Source organism: Ictalurus punctatus, unplaced genomic scaffold (genome assembly GCF_001660625.3).
Source record: "Ictalurus punctatus breed USDA103 unplaced genomic scaffold, Coco_2.0 Super-Scaffold_100, whole genome shotgun sequence".
Taxonomy (NCBI): Eukaryota; Metazoa; Chordata; class Actinopteri; order Siluriformes; family Ictaluridae; genus Ictalurus; species Ictalurus punctatus.
In genome coordinates, this window is record NW_026521086.1 from 3,167,864 (window position 1) to 3,186,334 (window position 18,471).

Consider the following 18,471-nt stretch of genomic DNA (forward strand, 5'->3'; position numbering starts at 1 on the left):
ATGGTCCCTTATGTATGGAGACTTTTGGAAAACCCAGTAGTTATGTCCTTTATTTGATGGAAAAACATACCTCCAGTAGGCCTTGTTCATGGTGTTGTGTTTCTCTGGTCGGTGCAGCTCTACAGGAGTGATGTGATTGGCTGGGTGGGTGACTGACAGGGTGGTGAAGGGTGGAGTGGGGCCTCCTGAAGTCGACATGGCTCGAACAGCGTTCAGAGTAGGAAACCACAGGCTCCTGTCTGATAAACACCAGCCAACAGGTTAATATGATGACTGTTTACGGAGATGAATAAAGGACACAAGACTATGGCCCCATACACAGTGATGGACAATTTACAGACAGAAAAGTGACTGAAACCTTTGTTTGGTGCTACAATGCATAAATCATCTTAGTCCTAGTGGGTTTATGTTAGGAGACATTAATGGAGCATTTCTGAAAGGAATTTCCAGTCTCAACACAGTAAAAGTCAGGGGTAAAGCTATAAGTTTTCAGATACAGCCAAGACATCAGCACAGAGGACATTTCTGTGGCCCTATCGGTAACATGAAAAGCAGCGTTTTTGCTTTGTTTTATATATATATATAAAAAAAAGTTTTGTTTTTTTAAATAAAATAAATAAATAAAAACAAATAAACAAACACACCACACAATAGGTGAGGGAAGAACAGCTGTTACAACATGCTAACACAAATGAGAACAGGAATGTGTTTTCATTCTACAACATTAAATGCAACTATACACCGATCAGCTACAACAGTAAAACCACTGACAGGTGAAGTGAAGAACACTGATTATCTCGTTACAACAGCACCAGTGAAGGGGTGGGGTATATCAGGCACCAAGCGAACGGTTGGGGAAAAATGGGCAAGTGTAAGGATCTGAGCAACTTTGAAAAGGGCCAAACTGTGACGTCTAGATAACTGGGTCTGAGCATTGCCAAAACGGCAGGTCTTGCACCTACCAAAAGTGGCCCATGGAAGGACAACTGGTGAACTGGTGACAGGGTCAAGGGCACCCAAGGCTCACTGATGCGACTGGGGAGCAAAAGCTAGCAGAGGCAGTGTGATGTTCTGGGCAATGTTCTGCTGGGAAACCTCGGGTCTTGGCTTTTGTGTGGATGTTAATATACTTTGACACGTACCACCTACCCAACACTGTTGCAGACCATGTACACCTCTTCATGGCAACAAAATTCCCTAATGGCAGTGGTCTCCTTCAGCCGAATAATGTTCCCTGACACACTACAAAAAATGGTTCAGGAATGGTTTGAGGAACATGACAGAGTTCAAGGTGTTGACTGCCACCAAATTCTTTGAGCAATTGAGCATCTGTGGGATGTTCTGATACTTTGTACCTGATGCATCATCTTTTATAATTGTATACTTATTTGGCATACAGTGAATATTCACACTTTAAGGCCATGTGGAACAATTTCCAAAATGCATTTAAATGGGGTAAATTGTGTCAGTCTACCCCACCACAGAAGAACTTCACTGGTACTCTGACACAGATGCCACTCTCACTGGCTGGAGTATATCAGGGTAAACATATACACACACACACACACACACACACACACACACACACACACACACACATATATATATATATGTGACCAGATTGGTTCAGAGCTGCCAGGAAGGATATACTGTAGTAACTCATATAATCGCTCTTTATAACCGTGGTTAGCAGAAAAGCATCTCCGCATGCACAACAACATCAAACCAATGTTTCGGCCTTGGGGATGAGAATCACGCCAACTCGGAACGATCCCCTCTCTTTGTTCATCGACTATGTGTGGCAGATGATGAGACAGGTCAGCTACTGATGCTTTACACCACAACACTGTTGAATTCTCCAATCTGATTGGTCAGAAGGCGTTGGAGACATTTCTGGAACAGCAAGATTCTGATTCCAGCTGCAAGGGAAATTACAGCTTTATAGTGATGTGCTCGTTCTCGTTTCTATAGTAACAGCTCATTGACAGGGTCTAGTATGGCGTACACAATACATAGTCTAAGTTCAATCGTAAACATATTATAAACATGTTACTTAAAGAAAAAAACGTATGATCATTGTGATCTAGTTAAGATTTATAAGTTATCTATTTATGGAAGTTTTATGGAAGTAGTCTCCAGTGTCACGGCAGAGAGGACATTGCACTTTCCAGTTTCTCAGTAACATTGCAAGTCTTATTAATTTCAAGAGTTAGGGGGGGGGGGGGGGGGGGGGGGTAAGAGAGGTTTGTGAGGGAACTATTGTTTTATTTTAATGTTATAAAGTAAGAGATCATAATTAACTAACTCTCTTTTCCAGGACATTCCACAGGGCTCCAGATGGCGACTAAAATGGTCGCTATGACTATACGTCTTGTTGTTAGGCTACTGAACTCACATCCCCTCTTGCGCATGCGTGTACCTGCCCTAGCGCCTGCACTCCTGTATGGTTTCCATAGATGAACAGAAACAGGTCTAATGTTGCGTTTATCGGGTTAAAAAGTTGGAAGTGAACTTTATTAAAGGTGTTTAATTTAGTTTGATGTGGTTTGGTTCATTGGAATTTGACTGTATCTGTTATATGTAGGCTAGCTAACTGCGTAGTTAACTAACGTTAGCCAGCTGAGAAGAAAAATATCAGACTTTTCCTCATCCCCTGCCTGTCCAAACCCTGCCTCCTCTACATCAGATGCCGACGATGTTGAGACCAACTCGACCAGTGAAAGTTCTCAAGTGACATTTGAGTCATCCCAGCCCGTTTCAATCGGTGTGCAATCTTTTATAGATGATGACAGCCAAGCTCAGCGAGTCTTCTCCCATCCCTGCGGCTCTCATCCCGACAAGACAGTTTAAATCAGCTTTGCTACAAGAGTTCGCCTGGTTACGTTATGACAAAGGGAAAATGTACTGCACCATTTGTGCTAAAGCAGGACAAGATATTGCTGGTAAAACAGAGTTCATTACCAGTTCGAGTCATTTTAAAAAAGAAACCGTAAAGAAGCATGGATGACAGTACAAAACATGAGAACGCCAGGGATTGTGTCATTGCTAGGTCTGCCCCTCGTGCCACCCCAATCGTGAAAGAAGTGCAACATGCTAGTGATAAAGGCGCTGAGAAAGAGATGAGGGAATTGAAAATAAAATTCAATGCAGCCTACATGACTCTGAGCCTGAATAAGCAGTAAACAACTAATTGTACATAGTAGAATAAGAAAGTGAAAAAAAATAATCAAATGACTGGACATTTAAGTATTTACGGTAATATGATTCAATATGATGTACTGAACATTGCACATATTGTGTATGTAAAGAATACATTGTGTAAACTATGGGAGGCAGAGTAAACAAAGGCAGACAGTACAGAGGGGAAAGAAAAGGCAGCGTGAGGTAGCCATTTAACAATGATATCATCATATGTCATATGACATCACTATATTTTGGATCCTGAAAATTTGATTTGGCGCCAAAATATTTTGGGTTTAGGAGCCAACAGTTCCTACATTATTTTTTTTTGCCTGGAGCCCTGTTCCAAATTGTTCTTTGGCTATGCCCCATGTTTGTGCAATGGCTCAGACCGGTTTTTCCTCTTTTCGCAGCTTCAAAATGGCTTGCTTTTCTCCCATAGACAGCTCTCTGGTCTCCATGTCGGTTTATTCTTTTTAACAACAAATGCTGTCTCCACAGGTGAAACCCAGGGCTCAAACCAAGAGAAGACATTCAGAGCTATTCATTCTTTAAAGTCCATTTAACAAGGTACACCTGGCCGGCAAGAAAAACCATCAGTCACTCGTTCCAGTATTTTTGAACAGTTAATGAATAGGATGGCTTCAAAAAAGCTGCCATATTTTAATCTGTGTAACACGTCTAGATGTAAATATGAGGAAATGAAAGCTGAAATTCTGATCTATCATCTCATATTCGTCTTTTATCTCAAACCCTAATGTCTTCAGTATATAGCAAAAGCAAGTGAATTGGCCTTGATGTTCCAATACTTTTGAAGAGGACTCTAATTGTAAGAATTAAATATAATTTTCCGTACTGAACAAAAGACTGATTATCTGTTCAGGCCGTATTGTGCAGATCCACATTTAAGCATCTTACTATACACTGTTAAACCCAGTGTTTGTGTTCTTTTTTTCAGTTTCCTTCTGCATCTGAGTTCAAAGACCTTTTTCTCATCCCCATCCTGGAGCGCCCCTACAGCTGCCTGTTTGGTACATTCCTCTACAGCAGTGAGCAGGAGAGAATGGAAAAGGTACGCTCCACATTTCTCCACTAATGGGCGGAGGCTTTCCAGCCTGTCTGATTTTTCTGAATGGAAATGAATTTGTCTAAGTGTCTTATGACTTCTCTCTCTGTCTCTCTCCCTCTCTCTCTCTCTCTCTCTCTCTCTCTCTCTCTCCCCTCTTTTGTTTTTAGGAAGTACAGGGTAAAACGGTCACTGTGGTCCTACGTTAACAGTCAGCCGGAGGACTTCACTAACCCGTTCTATGTGGACTGTAAAAACCAGGTGCTGTATCCACTGGCCAGTCTCACACATCTGGAGCTCTGGGTGGGTTATTATGTGCGCTGGAACCCACGCATGAGACCACAGGTGCTTATACTGCAAACCACACTCTATGAAATTCTGGGGAAATGCTCAAAAATAGTGCTTCCAATATATACCAAAATACCTAGTTACTTGTATAACTGAACAGTGTCACTTCAGACACATGATGAATGTACCTTTTTATTACTGGATGTTTCTGGGTTTTAACACCAAGTTTGCTTTAAAAAAACAAAACCATTTCTATCAGCACAAAGCTAAAAAACACAAAAGCTGGAGTAATGGGTCGGTAAGCATAAAATGTGGACTGGACACACGAGGATCTCTGACACTGTTGACTCTTCAGTGGTTCCATTTTCAGTTCTAGTTTGTAGGTACAGGTTTCAGTCTTCAACAACATTGTAGTTTTCTTTTTAAAATGCACTCCTTGGTTGTGCTCACTGCATTACAAACTCAAGTCCAACATTGAGATTTTTTTTAAAAAATGTGTTGAAATGGAGTTTTCTTGTGATGCCTCTATATTCCTGTATATTTCATGATTGGCTGGTTAGAAAACTACATGAACGTACAGGTGTTCCTAATAAAGTGGACGGTGAGTGAACATGATGTGGCTGAAACGATTTCGAAAACACTTCAGGAGCAGCTAGCGATAAAGATTAAGGTTACACCGGCTTGATGACTGATCTTTTAATAATGATACATGAATAAATAGAAAGCGAATGGAATGATTTAGAAAATCGGTGTCCCAAAACGAAACTGATGTTTGTGTGCTTTGTTGATTATGTAGATGCCGCTCCATCAGAATTTGAGAGTTATTGTTTTTGCGTGAAGAACGTGGAGGAGCTCCAGAGAGAGGCCACGTCATCCTGCTCCATCTCCTCATCCTCAGAGCATACTTCTCCCTCCTCACATAGTGGTACACCACTTCACACTGCCGTCTAAACACACACACACACACACACACACACACACACACACACACACACACACACACACACACACACACACACACACACACACACACACACATTCCTGTTTGCAATTTTTTTTAACTATAGAGAAGTAACCTAGTGTCACATTTTATAAATCCTTAATAATTAAAAATGGATCTTGGAATGATGTCTGCATGTCTGCAGCATGAATTCATAATATTTACGATCTAGTATTTGACCTGTAAATATGTAAAAAAGAGAAGTATTAATATATTTGTCCTTACACGTCATGTTCATCTTTCCCTGTGGCCTCATTTGCTCCTCTGAGCCAACTCCCTTTCATCTTTTAACATTTCAATACAGTTTTTAGCTACTTGAAGGTTTTTGTTTGTTTTTTCCCCCCAAAGTGAATCATCCATCTATTTTTGTATTTTATTAGTTACTTTCCATTTTATGTCCGCTCTGTCATCACACTGAAGCGTGATAGTTATGTCAGTATTATTAATTTCTCACAGACCTGCCTTTCACCTTGCTAATATATGGAAGCACTGAATAAACGGTCAATTTGTCATGTTTTTGTATGAAGGTGTTAAAATGTTGAGTTGTACGGCTTTCCTGCCTCGTGGACTTTTCACCGGTATCGTTTGAATAAATCAAACTGGTAATGAGTGTCGTTAGTGATAGGGAAGCAAAACAGAGACAAAGACCTGAATGTGAAAATCCATTGAATTTGGAAATGAAATTTCGACACCATTGAATTAATAGAATCCGTGTATCATATCATTCGTTCTTTTCATATTCAATTATCCACTTATCCGAAAATGGAAAAATGGCTTGTTATTTCATTATTCATTTACAGATCCAAAACGAAACAGAGAGAAAAAAACAAACAAGTCGTTTTCCGTTCTTTCAATCTCACGCTCAAGTTAAAAATAAGCGATTAGAAAACGGGTCAAATGTCCAGGTTTCATTTGAACAATTTTTTTTTTTTTTCTTTTCCGATTGACTATGACCCGGAAGTTACTGGTTTCTTCACGTGTTGTGCTGGATAAAGAGGTTTTTATTTTGGTTTATTTGTTTAGTTTTTTGCTGAAGAGCATGGGGAGATTCGTACTGTTTAAGGGAGCCAAATGTGTAACCCTCAAAGAAGACTGCAAAAATATTAACTGCAGTTAAACCAGTCAATAATCCTTTATAATCCTATAAATGTTTTTGTATTTACGCTTTTACATTTTAGAACATGGGCAAAATCAAGTTTAAAGAGAGGCTGTAATAAAAATACAGTTTTTGGCGTATCAGGGTCGGCGCAGTGGCTTTGTAGGTTGTACTCTGGTTTCCTCCCCTAGTCCAAAGACATGCGTTGTAAATTGTCCGTAGTGTGTGAACAGGTGTATGATGGGCTTACACCTCGTCCACGGTGCCCCCGCCTTGTGCCCCGAGTCCCCTGAGATAGACTCCAGGGTGACCCTGTGTAAGATCGATGGAATCTCTGATTTAATGAACACTGAAGAACTTTTCATTTCTTTTATTTGAAAGCATGTAACATCAGCACGACGTATGGGGTTCACCGAAACGGGACTATTGAAGACTCGATTAACCGGCTCTGTTCCCAGTCTGTGTAGCCTCACATTCCTGTTATTGGGTGACACGGGTGGAATCCAATGAGGTTTTCTACTGTTCTCAAGGCTTGGCATGCTGTGCATCCTGAGATGCTTTTCTGCTCACCATGTATGTAAAGAGAGGTGATTTGACGTTACCATGGCCGTCCTATTAACTTGACCCAGTCTGGCCATTCTCCTTTCGTCAACAAGGTGTTTCCACCCCGAGAACTGCCACTTACCGGATGTTTTTCACACAAGTGTGTGTGTGTGTGGAAATCCTAGGAGAGCCGCAGTTTCTGGAATACTCAAACCAGACCATTTAGAATCTACAACCATGCCACGGATAAAATCACTGGATTACATTCTGGTGTTTGATGTGAATATTGACTGAAGCTCTTCATCTGATCCTGCTTGATGTTGTACACTGTGGTGTTGCCATATGATTGGCTGATTGGATAATTGTATGAATGAGCACATGTACAAGTGATCAGTGAGCACATCTATCTACCATAGAGGTATTTTGGGGCAATACTTGACAATGTACCTGACTGTTAGATTTGTGGCCAAGTTGAAGAAGCTTTTGACATCCCAATGGAAAAATAATAAATAAAACAATCCAGGACAAATTCACTTTCAGTCTTTTATTTTTATATTGTTTTTTTCCCCCTTCATGTTAATCTCTTTCTACAGAACCCGTCCAAACTTCATATGTCAATGTAGTAAGCAAGATAAACTGTCTACAGATAAAGAATCTAAGAATGCATCTGTTTTCACCCTTATAGAAAAGTTTTGCAGTTCCTATCCAAAAGACACCAAGAGCCCAGATGTCCTTAGAAACTAAATGTACCCTCTAACTCGTGGTCTTTTCAGAAACTCGATTCCCAGACGTCGCCACACTGATCACAGTGCACCCTTCAAATCCACCGTGCAGCGGAAATGGACCAGTCGATTTAAACGGATTGTTGAAAATGTACGTTGTTCAAGGCATTTTTGGATTTGAAATTTCGCTGCAAACTGAGTCTGAACAGTCGCCAGAATCTGAGGCAAAAACACACGAAGGAACAAGATCACGCCGTCATTGCCTCGTCTCTGGTGTTCTACACTTTTTGACAAAAGTAACACCAGAGATGCTGCGTTAAAATGGTCAAGAAAATTACACCAGAGTAAACAAATCCCATTGGGTTAGATTATAAACATCGACTGAAACTCTCGATAGGACATGACATTGTTGGAGAGTCGCATACGAGCGGACATTCAACAATATTTAGTAGAAGCATTGTGGATGTTTTTGTCTGTGTTCGTCTGTAATATACTGGACTGTCCTACCAAGAGTTCGTCCACATACACATTCAACTGAAGCTCATACAGTCGGCATACTGAACTCTCCTTTTTGCCATAGTGCGGCCGCTTAACAGGATAAGGCCTCAGAAGTCAAGCACCAGCAGCTTGTGGCTAAAAAGCTGCAGCAGAATTGAGCTCGGCTAGGAGGTGACGGGTGACGGAAAAAAGCTGGGGAACATCGGAAAGGAAATCAGGGCTGTGTTTCAAATCTTTTATTGCCTCCTCTTCAAACTCCAAAAACCTCTGGGCCCTACAGCTAAATCCAGAGCTGAGGAAAACAACCGTTCAACTAAGAAGGCCTTCTCAAACACAATGTTTGAGCGAAGGGAGGAAATGATCAAACATGGATCAATTGGAACACAGACCATACAGCAAAACCGTAAAAAGGTGCCATAGAGTGTAAATGATTCAAAAAGACACAAATCTAAGCCCAAACACTTCATAGGACCATTGATATGACTGCTAAAGAAATCTATTGTACTGTAGCTGCACTGCTACAAGTGTATATAAAGATACACCGATACATTACATTTACATTTATTCACTTAGCAGACGCTTTTATCCAAAGCGACTTACAAATGAGAAAGATACAAGCAAAGCGATATCAAGCAGAGAACAATACAATAAGTGCTACCATACGAGATCCATATAATTGAATTCCAGAAGAAGCAAAGTGCAGAGTAGAGGTGTAAGTGCATTTTTTTTTTAATATTATGAGTTGGTTAGGTGTTCATTGAAGAGGTGGGTCTTAACCTATTTTTTGAAGATGGTGAGAGATTCCGCGGTCCGGATTGATATTGGAAGTGCATTCCACCACTGAGGAACAGTTAGTGTGAAGGTTCTGGAAAGGGACCTTGCGCCACGCTGAGTTGGAACTGCTAAACATCGGTCACTAATCAATTGCAGATTGCGAGAAGGAACGTAGGCCTTCAGGAGAGAGTTGAGGTAGGAGGAGGGTGCTGTTCCTGACAAGGTCTTGTAGGTGAGCATCAAGGCCTTGAACTTGATGCGGGCAGCTACAGCAAGCCAGTGGAGGGAGATTAAGAGGGGTGTGACATGGGTTCTCTTGGACTGGTTGAAGACGAGGCGCGCTGCAGCATTCTGAATCATCTGAAGGGGTTGATGGAGCTGGCTGGGAGGCCTGAAAGCAGTGAGTTGCAGTAGTCCAGTTTAGAGATAACAAGAGCCTGGACTAGAATCTGTGTAGCCTGTTTGGTGATGTAGGGTCGGATTTTCTTGATGTTGTAAAGGATGAACCTACAGGACCTTGCAGTTGCTGAGATGTGGTCTGCAAATGTCAAGCGATTATCAAGAATCACCCCGAGGTTCCTGGCCGTCCTGGTTGGCATGAGTGTGAGTGAGCCGAGCTGTACAGTGAGGTTGTGGTTGATTGAGGGACAGGCTAGGATGACGAGAAGCTCAAATTTTGCCAGGTTAAGTTTAAGATGGTTTTCCTTCATCCAGACCGAGATGACCGAAAGGCAAGCAGAGATGCGGGCAGAGACGGATGGATCATGAGGCTGGAAGGACAAATGGAGCTGGGTGTCATCAGCATAGCAATGATATGAAAAGCCATGAGACTCAATCACCTGCCCTAGAGATGTGGTGTAGATAGAAAAGAGGAGTGGACCCAGAACTGACCCCTGTGGAACGCCAGTTGTGAGTTGCTGAGTTTCAGAAATACCTCCCCTCCATGATACCTTGAAGGATCTGTCAGAGAGATAGGATTCCACCCAGCGCAGAACCGTTCCAGTGATGCCCAGGCTGGAGAGAGTTGACAGGAGATACAACCAGTTGAACATGAATAACACGCAAAGCACATTTCACAAGCACGATATCTTCCAAAATGTCCAAAAGCACAAATTCCCTAATAAAGGAAAAAGACATGTTTGTGCTAACATGTAAGACTTGAGTTTCTACATCTTCCAAACAAGTACACTTGAGCGTCTTCGTTACTGTAAGCTCGGCTCTGAAAATCTGCTACCACTGTTGTACCAGTAAACACACACACAGACAGAGCAAGTTAGCAAGTTAGCAACAAGGTTTCTTCAACACGACCACCTTTTGATACACGTACGCTCACTTCATATTGTCAGTCCCTTTTTAAAAGTGAATTAAACCATGAGCAGCTATCTTCTCAAAAGTCTGGTCAATTTCAGAGCACAAAAAAACTGCCTATATACACAACAATTCAGTCCCACGTCTCTGAAAGAAATGCAGAGCACAAATGTACAAATCCCTGCAATTTCTATTTTTCTTAAATGTGAAAATGATGCTTGTAAAAAGATGATAAATCTTCACTGGGAATTACTTTATGGTGATCATTAATTTATTCAATTAATTAATTTATAAATCAGGGGAGCCTGGCTCTGGTCCTGAATTCCTGTAATCATGCACAGTGTGATGATTTCTCATCTAACACTCCTACCTAATGACCCGAGGACTTAAATCGGGTGTGATTCAGGAAAATTCCCAAACTGTACTGGACTGTAGTCTTACAGGACCACAGTAAGGCTTCCCTGCTCTAAAGCTTTTCCTACAGAAATATTTATTTGAACATGATGTGGATAATCTAATCACAGACTCTGGATTAATGGTGCACACAGCGATGCTTTCACACAAAAGTGTGATGGACACTAAAAAGCTGGAGCAGCACTAAGGTTACACCACTAGGTTACACCATGTTGTCTTCTGTGGGCGGCTCAGCACTGGGGGGCTGGAGGAGAGTTTGTTGAACTGTAAAATGACATTTTCACTTAGGGGTGTACTCACTTTTGTTGCCAGCGGTTTAGACATTAATGGCTGTGTGTTGAGTTATTTTGTGGGGATGGCAAATTTACACTGTTCCACAAGCTGTACACTCACTTTACATTGTAGCACAGTGTCATTTCTTCAGTGTTGTCACATGAAAAGATATCATCAAATAGTACCATAGCAGGCTGAGAGTTTCACATCAACAAAGGTCAAGCGTGCTCGTTAGAATATCAGCCTGGAAAGTTTTCAAATCGGTCTTATCAGTGTTTTTTTGCTCGCTCATTCACACTTTGCATTATGGTTACGATAACAGTCTATCCTTCTGCCCAACATGGATAAAACTGGCCACGTCAGCCATTTTGACAGCCTGTGGTGTTGTCTGGTTAAAAATGTGTGTAAGTTTATATTCTAGATTATATTTGTTGTACATCTCCTTGCACATGCACTTTTTCCCCTTAATAGTACAGGGACATACTTGTGCATGAAAAGCAGATAGAACAGTATAATCAAAAAGAGTGCGAAGAAGGGGAAAAAAGTAGAGTACTCGTGGCCCCGCCCTCCTTTAAGCCAACCAATGAAAGCAAAGCTGGTTATCAAACAAAATCAAGGTCTACAAAATAACCTGTTGGGAGAACACCACATAGAAACATTACACCTTAAAGTGATTAACATCCTATATAAGGTTTGCATAATTATTAGCTTCTCCAATTCAGGAAAATGGGCCAAAAAAAAGGTCAGAAATTGTAAAATCAGAGGGCTGCAGCACACTGACGATCGAAAAATTATTGAGGTGTGACCTCCCAAGAAAAATGCTTTGTGACGAATACTTGACAGGGGGCAAAAAAACGCAGAGAAGAAAAGGCGCTAGTTGACTGCAAAAGACTTAAGAAGAATAAAACGTGAGAGGACCCATTAGCCAGCACTGCCACCATGTTTCAGAACTGCAACCTTCCACGAGTGTCCAGAAATACAAGGTGGCAAGTGCTCAGAGACATGGCTACAGTAAGGAAGGCTGAAATACAACCGCCACTGCATAAGACTTACAAGCTGAAGCATCATGACTGGGCCAAGAAATACCTGAAGACCGTTCCTTATAGGTTTCATGGACCGATGAAATAAGAGTGACTATAGATGGAGCAGATGGACCTTTTCCGTCTGGTTAAAGATGGACTGAAAATGAACTCCCAAATCTACTGCCAGTTTGTAGAAGATCCTTTCTTCAACAATGGTACAGGAAGAAGTCAGCAACGTTCAAGAAGACCATGATCTTTATGCAGGGCAATGCTCCATTCAGATAAAATGGATCATGAACAGATCAAGAAACTGACATTCAATGGAAGGCTCACGGCGGTTATTGAAAAGAAGGGTGGCTACATTCATCACTGAATAGCTTTGAAGGGCCAAAATAGTTCATTGTTACTTCACTGAATAACTTCCTGAGAAATTAAATTTTTTTATTTGTTAAACGTTCTATTTTGTTGGGAAAGAAACATTTAGGATCAACTGAGACCACTGTATTTGTTCACCAATCAAATTAAGCTGAGAAGTACCATTTGCCATGTGTTTGGGTTTTTTTTTTCTTTTTACAGGCCTAGTTAAATAAATTGGAATATAGAAGTACAGTAGAAACGAGAAACCGGACTGAATGCACGTTTTTAAAACGGCTATAGTTGTGTATCCGTGGATTGCAGGCGTGAAAAAGTGAAAAACTGAAATCTGACTGAAGCGAATGTAGTTCAGTTCAGTCTGAAGTTGTAGAGGAAACATTCGCACTCGGTAATTTAGTTTTGTAACACCACACAGATCATAAGGTCTGTTAGAAATTATATATCGGAGCTACAAACCCCACCCTGCTCCGCTGTACGAGGCGACTCAACACCGCCATCTTGTGTTTGTGTGTATGTGTTGCTGTGTTCATGAGGCAGTTTTGCTTAGTTTTTTCTTTAAGGTTTAATGTTCTATATTATTGTGAGTGTGTGTTTATGTATTTTAGTGTGAGCTGTAGTTTTGTTTTGTAATTTTACGTGTTTTATTTCTTCCTCCCAGATTTCTGCACTGCACAGTGTATTATTAGAAACAGGGCTTTTCTGTGTAGGAGAACAGTTGTTTTGTGTTATTAACAGCAAGTTATATCGCTTATTGTGAACCGTTATGTGTGCAGGAGGCGGTTCAGCTGGACGGAGAGATCCTGCATGCGCTGTGAAGCGAGTGTGTTCTGTGGCGTATCGGCACCTGGACAAGCACAAGATCGAGCCGGTGCTCTACATGATGGAGTGGTTCATGTGCGCCTTCTCCAGAACTCTGCCCTGGGCCTCGGTCCTCCGAGTGTGGGACATGTTCCTGTGTGACGGTCAGACACAAACACACACTTGTCCTTCTTTTCTTTCTGTGTTGATTCTCTCTCTCATTCTTTCTTTGTGTAGGAGTGAAAATGATATTCTGTGTGGGTTTGGTGGTGTTGACGTCCATGCTGGGTACTCGGGATAAGCTCAAGGCCTGTCCGGGTCAGTATGAGACCATGGAGGTCCTCAGAGCGATTGAGCCTAGATACATGCAGGAGGGCTTCTTAGTGCTCCAGGTAACACAACAGAGAGGAAGAGGAGGAGTATGATGATGGGTCTCTCACTACTGTAACATTTCCTGTCATTACTGTAACTATGCGAGCCCATGCCATGGTGATCAAGCATGTTTTATCCATCATCACCTTCGTATTTCTACAAAATTAGCGTTCATAAATATTTATCATTGTCTTTTACATGACGTTGTAATGAAGCCCATTCTAACACATTAAGTACAGTAGAATGACATTCTATTACAGTTCATTTTTGTGACTGATTTTTGCTGTATGTTCTGGAGTTGCAGGTATCGGCACAGGACGTGGAACATGAGCAACGCATGCAGCTGAAGCGCTGGAAGAAGAAGCGCGGCGAGCCCGGCCCCAAACTCCCTCAGAGAATGCACAGTGCTCGCGCCATCATGGCCACCGAGCCTCATACACACCAAGACCTCCGCCAGAAACCCACCATTATGGTCCAGTACCCATCGGTCCCTGAGGAGAAGTCCGAGCCGAACCTCAGGAAGAAGAGAGGGAGCCTGAAGAAAAACCAAGCCCTCATTCCGAACCCCTACACGCTACCTGGCGAGTCTAAACCTAGTCAGATATTGGACATACAGCTTCTGAACCAGGAAAATCTCAATCTTGTACTTCCAAATACACCATCACATCCACCACGGCCCCCTACAATGCAGGAAAATCAGGTCAAAGAGACGAGCACTTCTACAGAGCGACTCGTGCAGCGTCCTCGAATTCCTCCATCGATAAGAAACTGGCGGAATCTATCCCTCTGCAACATCTATCCCTCCTAACTGCTCCTGTACACGGATCACCTTCAGCGTAGCGTCCTCACCTGCTGAAATGTGCTCCTGTCCAATCCAGAGAACCTGACCATGATGAGCTCCCTAATAATACATAAAACTCAGCCACCATTTTGGATCCATCTACACACTCAAGCCCTCTGCTTACGCACAACGCACCTGCCACCCACGACTCGCCTGCTGCTCCCGAGTACAAAAAGAACACTCATTGATTTTTTTTTTTTTGTTGTGCGTGTTAAACAGTGTGATACGTTGAGGAATTGATTATTGGCACACGTCTACTGAATAGCAAGGATCGTTAAGTCTTTAACGTGTTATAGTTTACACCGGAGGAACTGCAAACAATCTGAGAGAGGGAGAAACCCGTCAGCTACTAGAGGGCACACTTGGTCCAAAAATGTACACACACTCCACAAAAACTCTGCAGTGCCTGAGGAGTGTTTACTCGCTCCAGTCTTCAGAAGGGAAACTGCCTACAGATTCACTTTTGAAAGACTTTCACAGGCATCACAAACATTTGTTTATATTGCACTCGTATCAATTTGGCAGGTTTTTTTCTTCTTAATCCGAAGCAACCACCACTTCTTTGTGTTTGTATTTCACAAATTTCCTTACCGCATCTTACAAGAGCTGCACGACAATCACAACAATCCTGTACAATAGGCACAGCCTTTTCATTAACACAATCTCAGTGAAATATCCTCTGTCTGTATACTTTACGCGCAAACAAAACAACTCAAGCTGAGAACTTTATTGCTGATTCACGTTATACCACACCGCCTTCTAATATAGATCTGATCTATATTATATATACGTGTACCTTAGATAACGCCTCTCTGAACGCCATGGTGGGACGTTCCCGAGTTGAAGTACTGTACAAGTCCTAAGCATTAGATCACCCCAATTACTCTTGTATACTCATTCCATACCATCGTGATCTTTGCCTGACGAAACCATACACAAACATATTTGACATTTGGGGCCTAATTCTAAAATCACCACATACCAAATGCACAACCATTTTGTCTTGCTGCCATCACAAAATAATAATGTTTAAACCTTAAGTAACAGAGTCACGGAGGGTGTATATATTTTTCCACACTACATGAAGTTTTGGGATCCTTATAGACTGTGGAACAGAAGTGTACTCAGTGTGTCTCCACCGTTTTATTTCATATTGGAGTACAACCATTTTTCTTTTTTACCATTAAGGATGAAACACTTGTTTCTTTTAAAACACCGTCTTTAAATCTTTTTCTACCTCCTAACTAAACCCTCGGACTTAAGACACGATCTTTGGAGCTGTTGACGCCCTGCTCAGGGTTAAACAACAACGTCTTTACATTACCTTCATTAATAATTTGTCAATCTATCCTCTTGGTTTTTTTTTTTTTTTTTTGGAGCAAAAGTCAGGTCCTCTCTCATTTCAACAGGTCCTCTTGTTGGTGAATACACAGCAATCTCCTAAGGGTATTAGGATTTCTCGGAGCAGACATTGTAGCAGATAGTTGCAGAGTTTCTTCTGTGTTTTAACCACAATGTCTTAACCATTATTTTAACACTGAGACACACGACTCCCTTTAATTCATTAACAAACACATTTGTAAAAATTGTGGTCAGCAAAACCCCCAAAAGAACACCTGTGTGTGTGTGTGTGTGTGTGTGTGTGTGTGTGTGTGTCTGTCTGTCTGTCTGTCTGTCTCTCTCTCTCTCTCTCTCTCTCTCTCTCTCTCTCTCTCTCTCTCTCTCTCTCTCTCTCTCTCTCTCTCTCTCTCTCTCTCTCTCACCCCCGCACACCCACATGGCCATCAGAGGTCATAAATGTACTGCTGGGACATGGGATGTCAAAGCATAGACAAGAGCTTATGTATTTAGCGATAGTTCTGTGTAAGTATCCTCGTTGGCGAACCATTTTCTGAAATCTTGTTTATAGTTTAAACAAAATGCACGACTCTTTTAAAACACCGTCTTTAACAAAGGTTTTTCACCCTTAAATTAACCTGGTTAGAAGGTAGGATATGTAATACATATTTTCATTTTCTTCAGACATATTGTCACTTCAGTCTCCACAATGAATAACTCCGAAGGTTTTGACCTTTCTTTCAGTAAAAGAGAACAATGACATCATACAGCCTTGAAGGACTGTAGAAATTTTTATTTTACATCCTAAAGGGTTAGGTTTAGAAGGCATGTAATACGCGCGTTTCTTATAAAACACCGTCTTTAAAACGTTTACCTCCTAAAGGGACCTATTTAGAAGGTATGTAAAAACTTTTTTTTTTTTTTTGAACATTTCTTCGGGTATATCAATGTTTTAGAGTATTTATTTCAGTAAATTTTTATTCAAAGTCATGCCAATTTCTCAAAAGTGCAATCAATAAAGTTTAATTTATTTCACAAGCTTACAGTCTGCTCATTTATGTTCACATTCAACCATCGTGTATTTTCTAACAGCGGAGCTATACAAAACAATCCCCCACAATCTAAATTTAATGTGTGGTTGCAAGATAAAAATTCTAATTTATTGAATTAATTAAATATTTAAAATTGTACACATTATTTTGATGAGTTGTGTTGACATAATGTTGATAATTACATAAACTTAATATTGTGTGTAATTTCTGCGTTAATTGATTTAAAACAAAATTTACGTCATAGTACATTTACATTTATTCATTTAACAGAGTGTTAGAGGACCTGTAGACTGAACAAATACTAAGGACATTACAATGTGAGTATCATTTCACTTACAATTAAATTCTACTAAAGCAATGAATTTGGGGCATGTTCTCAATAGTGATATGACCAATAGTGGACTCGTGTATAGGCTACACCTGCTAATACATTTGATGGACTATTTTGCACTACTACACGTAGCTAACTGCTAGTCATATTTAGCAGTGTAATTTGAATATCTACTCTTTAGTTTACCGTAGCAGTGGATAAGAAGGAAAAAGTTTCATTTGACAAATCTGCTCATCTAGAGAGGGCTTTTCATTTGTGCTATAGGAAAGATAAGCATGATTACATTTCTGCTTATTCATGTAAACCTCAACTACATTGTGTAATCTAATTTCATGTATTGATACATTTTTTATTTTATTTTTTAAAATCGTTTTTCATTCGCACACGTAGCCTTCTAGCTCCACAGCCTTTGGACTGTGGATAGTAGATAAAAGTAGTAGACACAGTGTGCAATATGTGCAATGTTCAGTACGTCATATAATAATAATAATAATAATAATAATGAGTCTTTATTGATCACATATACATTACAGCACAATGAAATTCTTTTCTTTGCATATCCCAGGTTGTTAGGAAGTTGGGGTCGGAGCACAGGGTCAGCCATGATACAGCGCCCCTGGAGTAGAGAGGGTTAAGGGTCTTGCTCAAGGGCCCAACAGTAGCAGTGCTGCCCCCATCTTGAATCATATTACCGTAAATACTTAAATGTGCAGTCATTTGTTTCTTTTTTTCACTTTTTTATTCAATTCCTACTTATTCAGGCTCAGAGTCATGTAGGCTGCATTGAATTTTATTTTCAATTCCCTCATCTATTTTTCAGTGACTTTATCACTAGCACGTTGCACTGCTTTCACGATTGGGGTGGCACGAGGGGCAGACCTAGCAATGACACAATCCCTGGCGTTCTCATGTTTTGTACTGTCTCCATGCTTCTTTACGGTTTCTTTTTTAAAATGACTCGAACTGGTAATGAACTCTGTTTTACCAGCAATATCTTGTCCTGCTTTAGCACAAAAGGTGCAGTACATTTTCCCTTTGTCATAACGTAACCAGGCGAACTCTTGTAGCCAAGCTGATTTAAACTGTCTTGTTGGGACGAGAGCTGCAGAGACGGGAGAAGACTCAACTCGCTGAGCTTGGCTGTCATCATCTGTAAAAGATTGCACACCGATTGAAACGG

General features: G+C 41.0%; 1 protein-coding gene across 3 annotated transcripts; it reads left to right on the plus strand.

The window, feature by feature from the left end:
* The first annotated feature begins 4,163 nt into the window (after positions 1 to 4,163).
* Positions 4,164 to 16,977, plus strand: LOC128629728 (TBC1 domain family member 10A-like). Of its 3 annotated transcripts, XM_053678478.1 has the most exons (7): positions 4,164 to 4,252; positions 4,417 to 4,591; positions 5,331 to 5,459; positions 7,012 to 8,046; positions 13,333 to 13,521; positions 13,595 to 13,749; positions 14,028 to 16,977. In XM_053678478.1, exons 5-7 carry the CDS (start codon positions 13,437 to 13,439, stop codon positions 14,535 to 14,537), a joined length of 750 nt encoding a protein of 249 aa, XP_053534453.1. In that variant the 5' UTR covers positions 4,164 to 4,252; positions 4,417 to 4,591; positions 5,331 to 5,459; positions 7,012 to 8,046; positions 13,333 to 13,436; the 3' UTR covers positions 14,538 to 16,977. The 3 variants fall into 3 exon arrangements, with proteins under 3 accessions (XP_053534453.1, XP_053534452.1, XP_053534454.1); XM_053678477.1 differs by lacking the exon at positions 7,012 to 8,046 and having other exon boundaries at positions 14,028 to 16,976; XM_053678479.1 differs by lacking the exon at positions 7,012 to 8,046 and having other exon boundaries at positions 14,034 to 16,976.
* Positions 16,978 to 18,471: the final 1,494 nt, after the last annotated feature.

Bases quoted from the DNA above. Each gene is read 5' to 3' on its own strand.
- LOC128629728 (XM_053678478.1), top strand. From the start codon at position 13,437: ATGATGGAGTGGTTCATGTGCGCCTTCTCCAGAACTCTGCCCTGGGCC. The intron at 13,522-13,594 runs GTCAGACACAAA...TTCTTTGTGTAG, and splicing joins GGACATGTTCCTGTGTGACG to GAGTGAAAATGATATTCTGT. The intron at 13,750-14,027 runs GTAACACAACAG...TATGTTCTGGAG, and splicing joins AGGGCTTCTTAGTGCTCCAG to TTGCAGGTATCGGCACAGGA.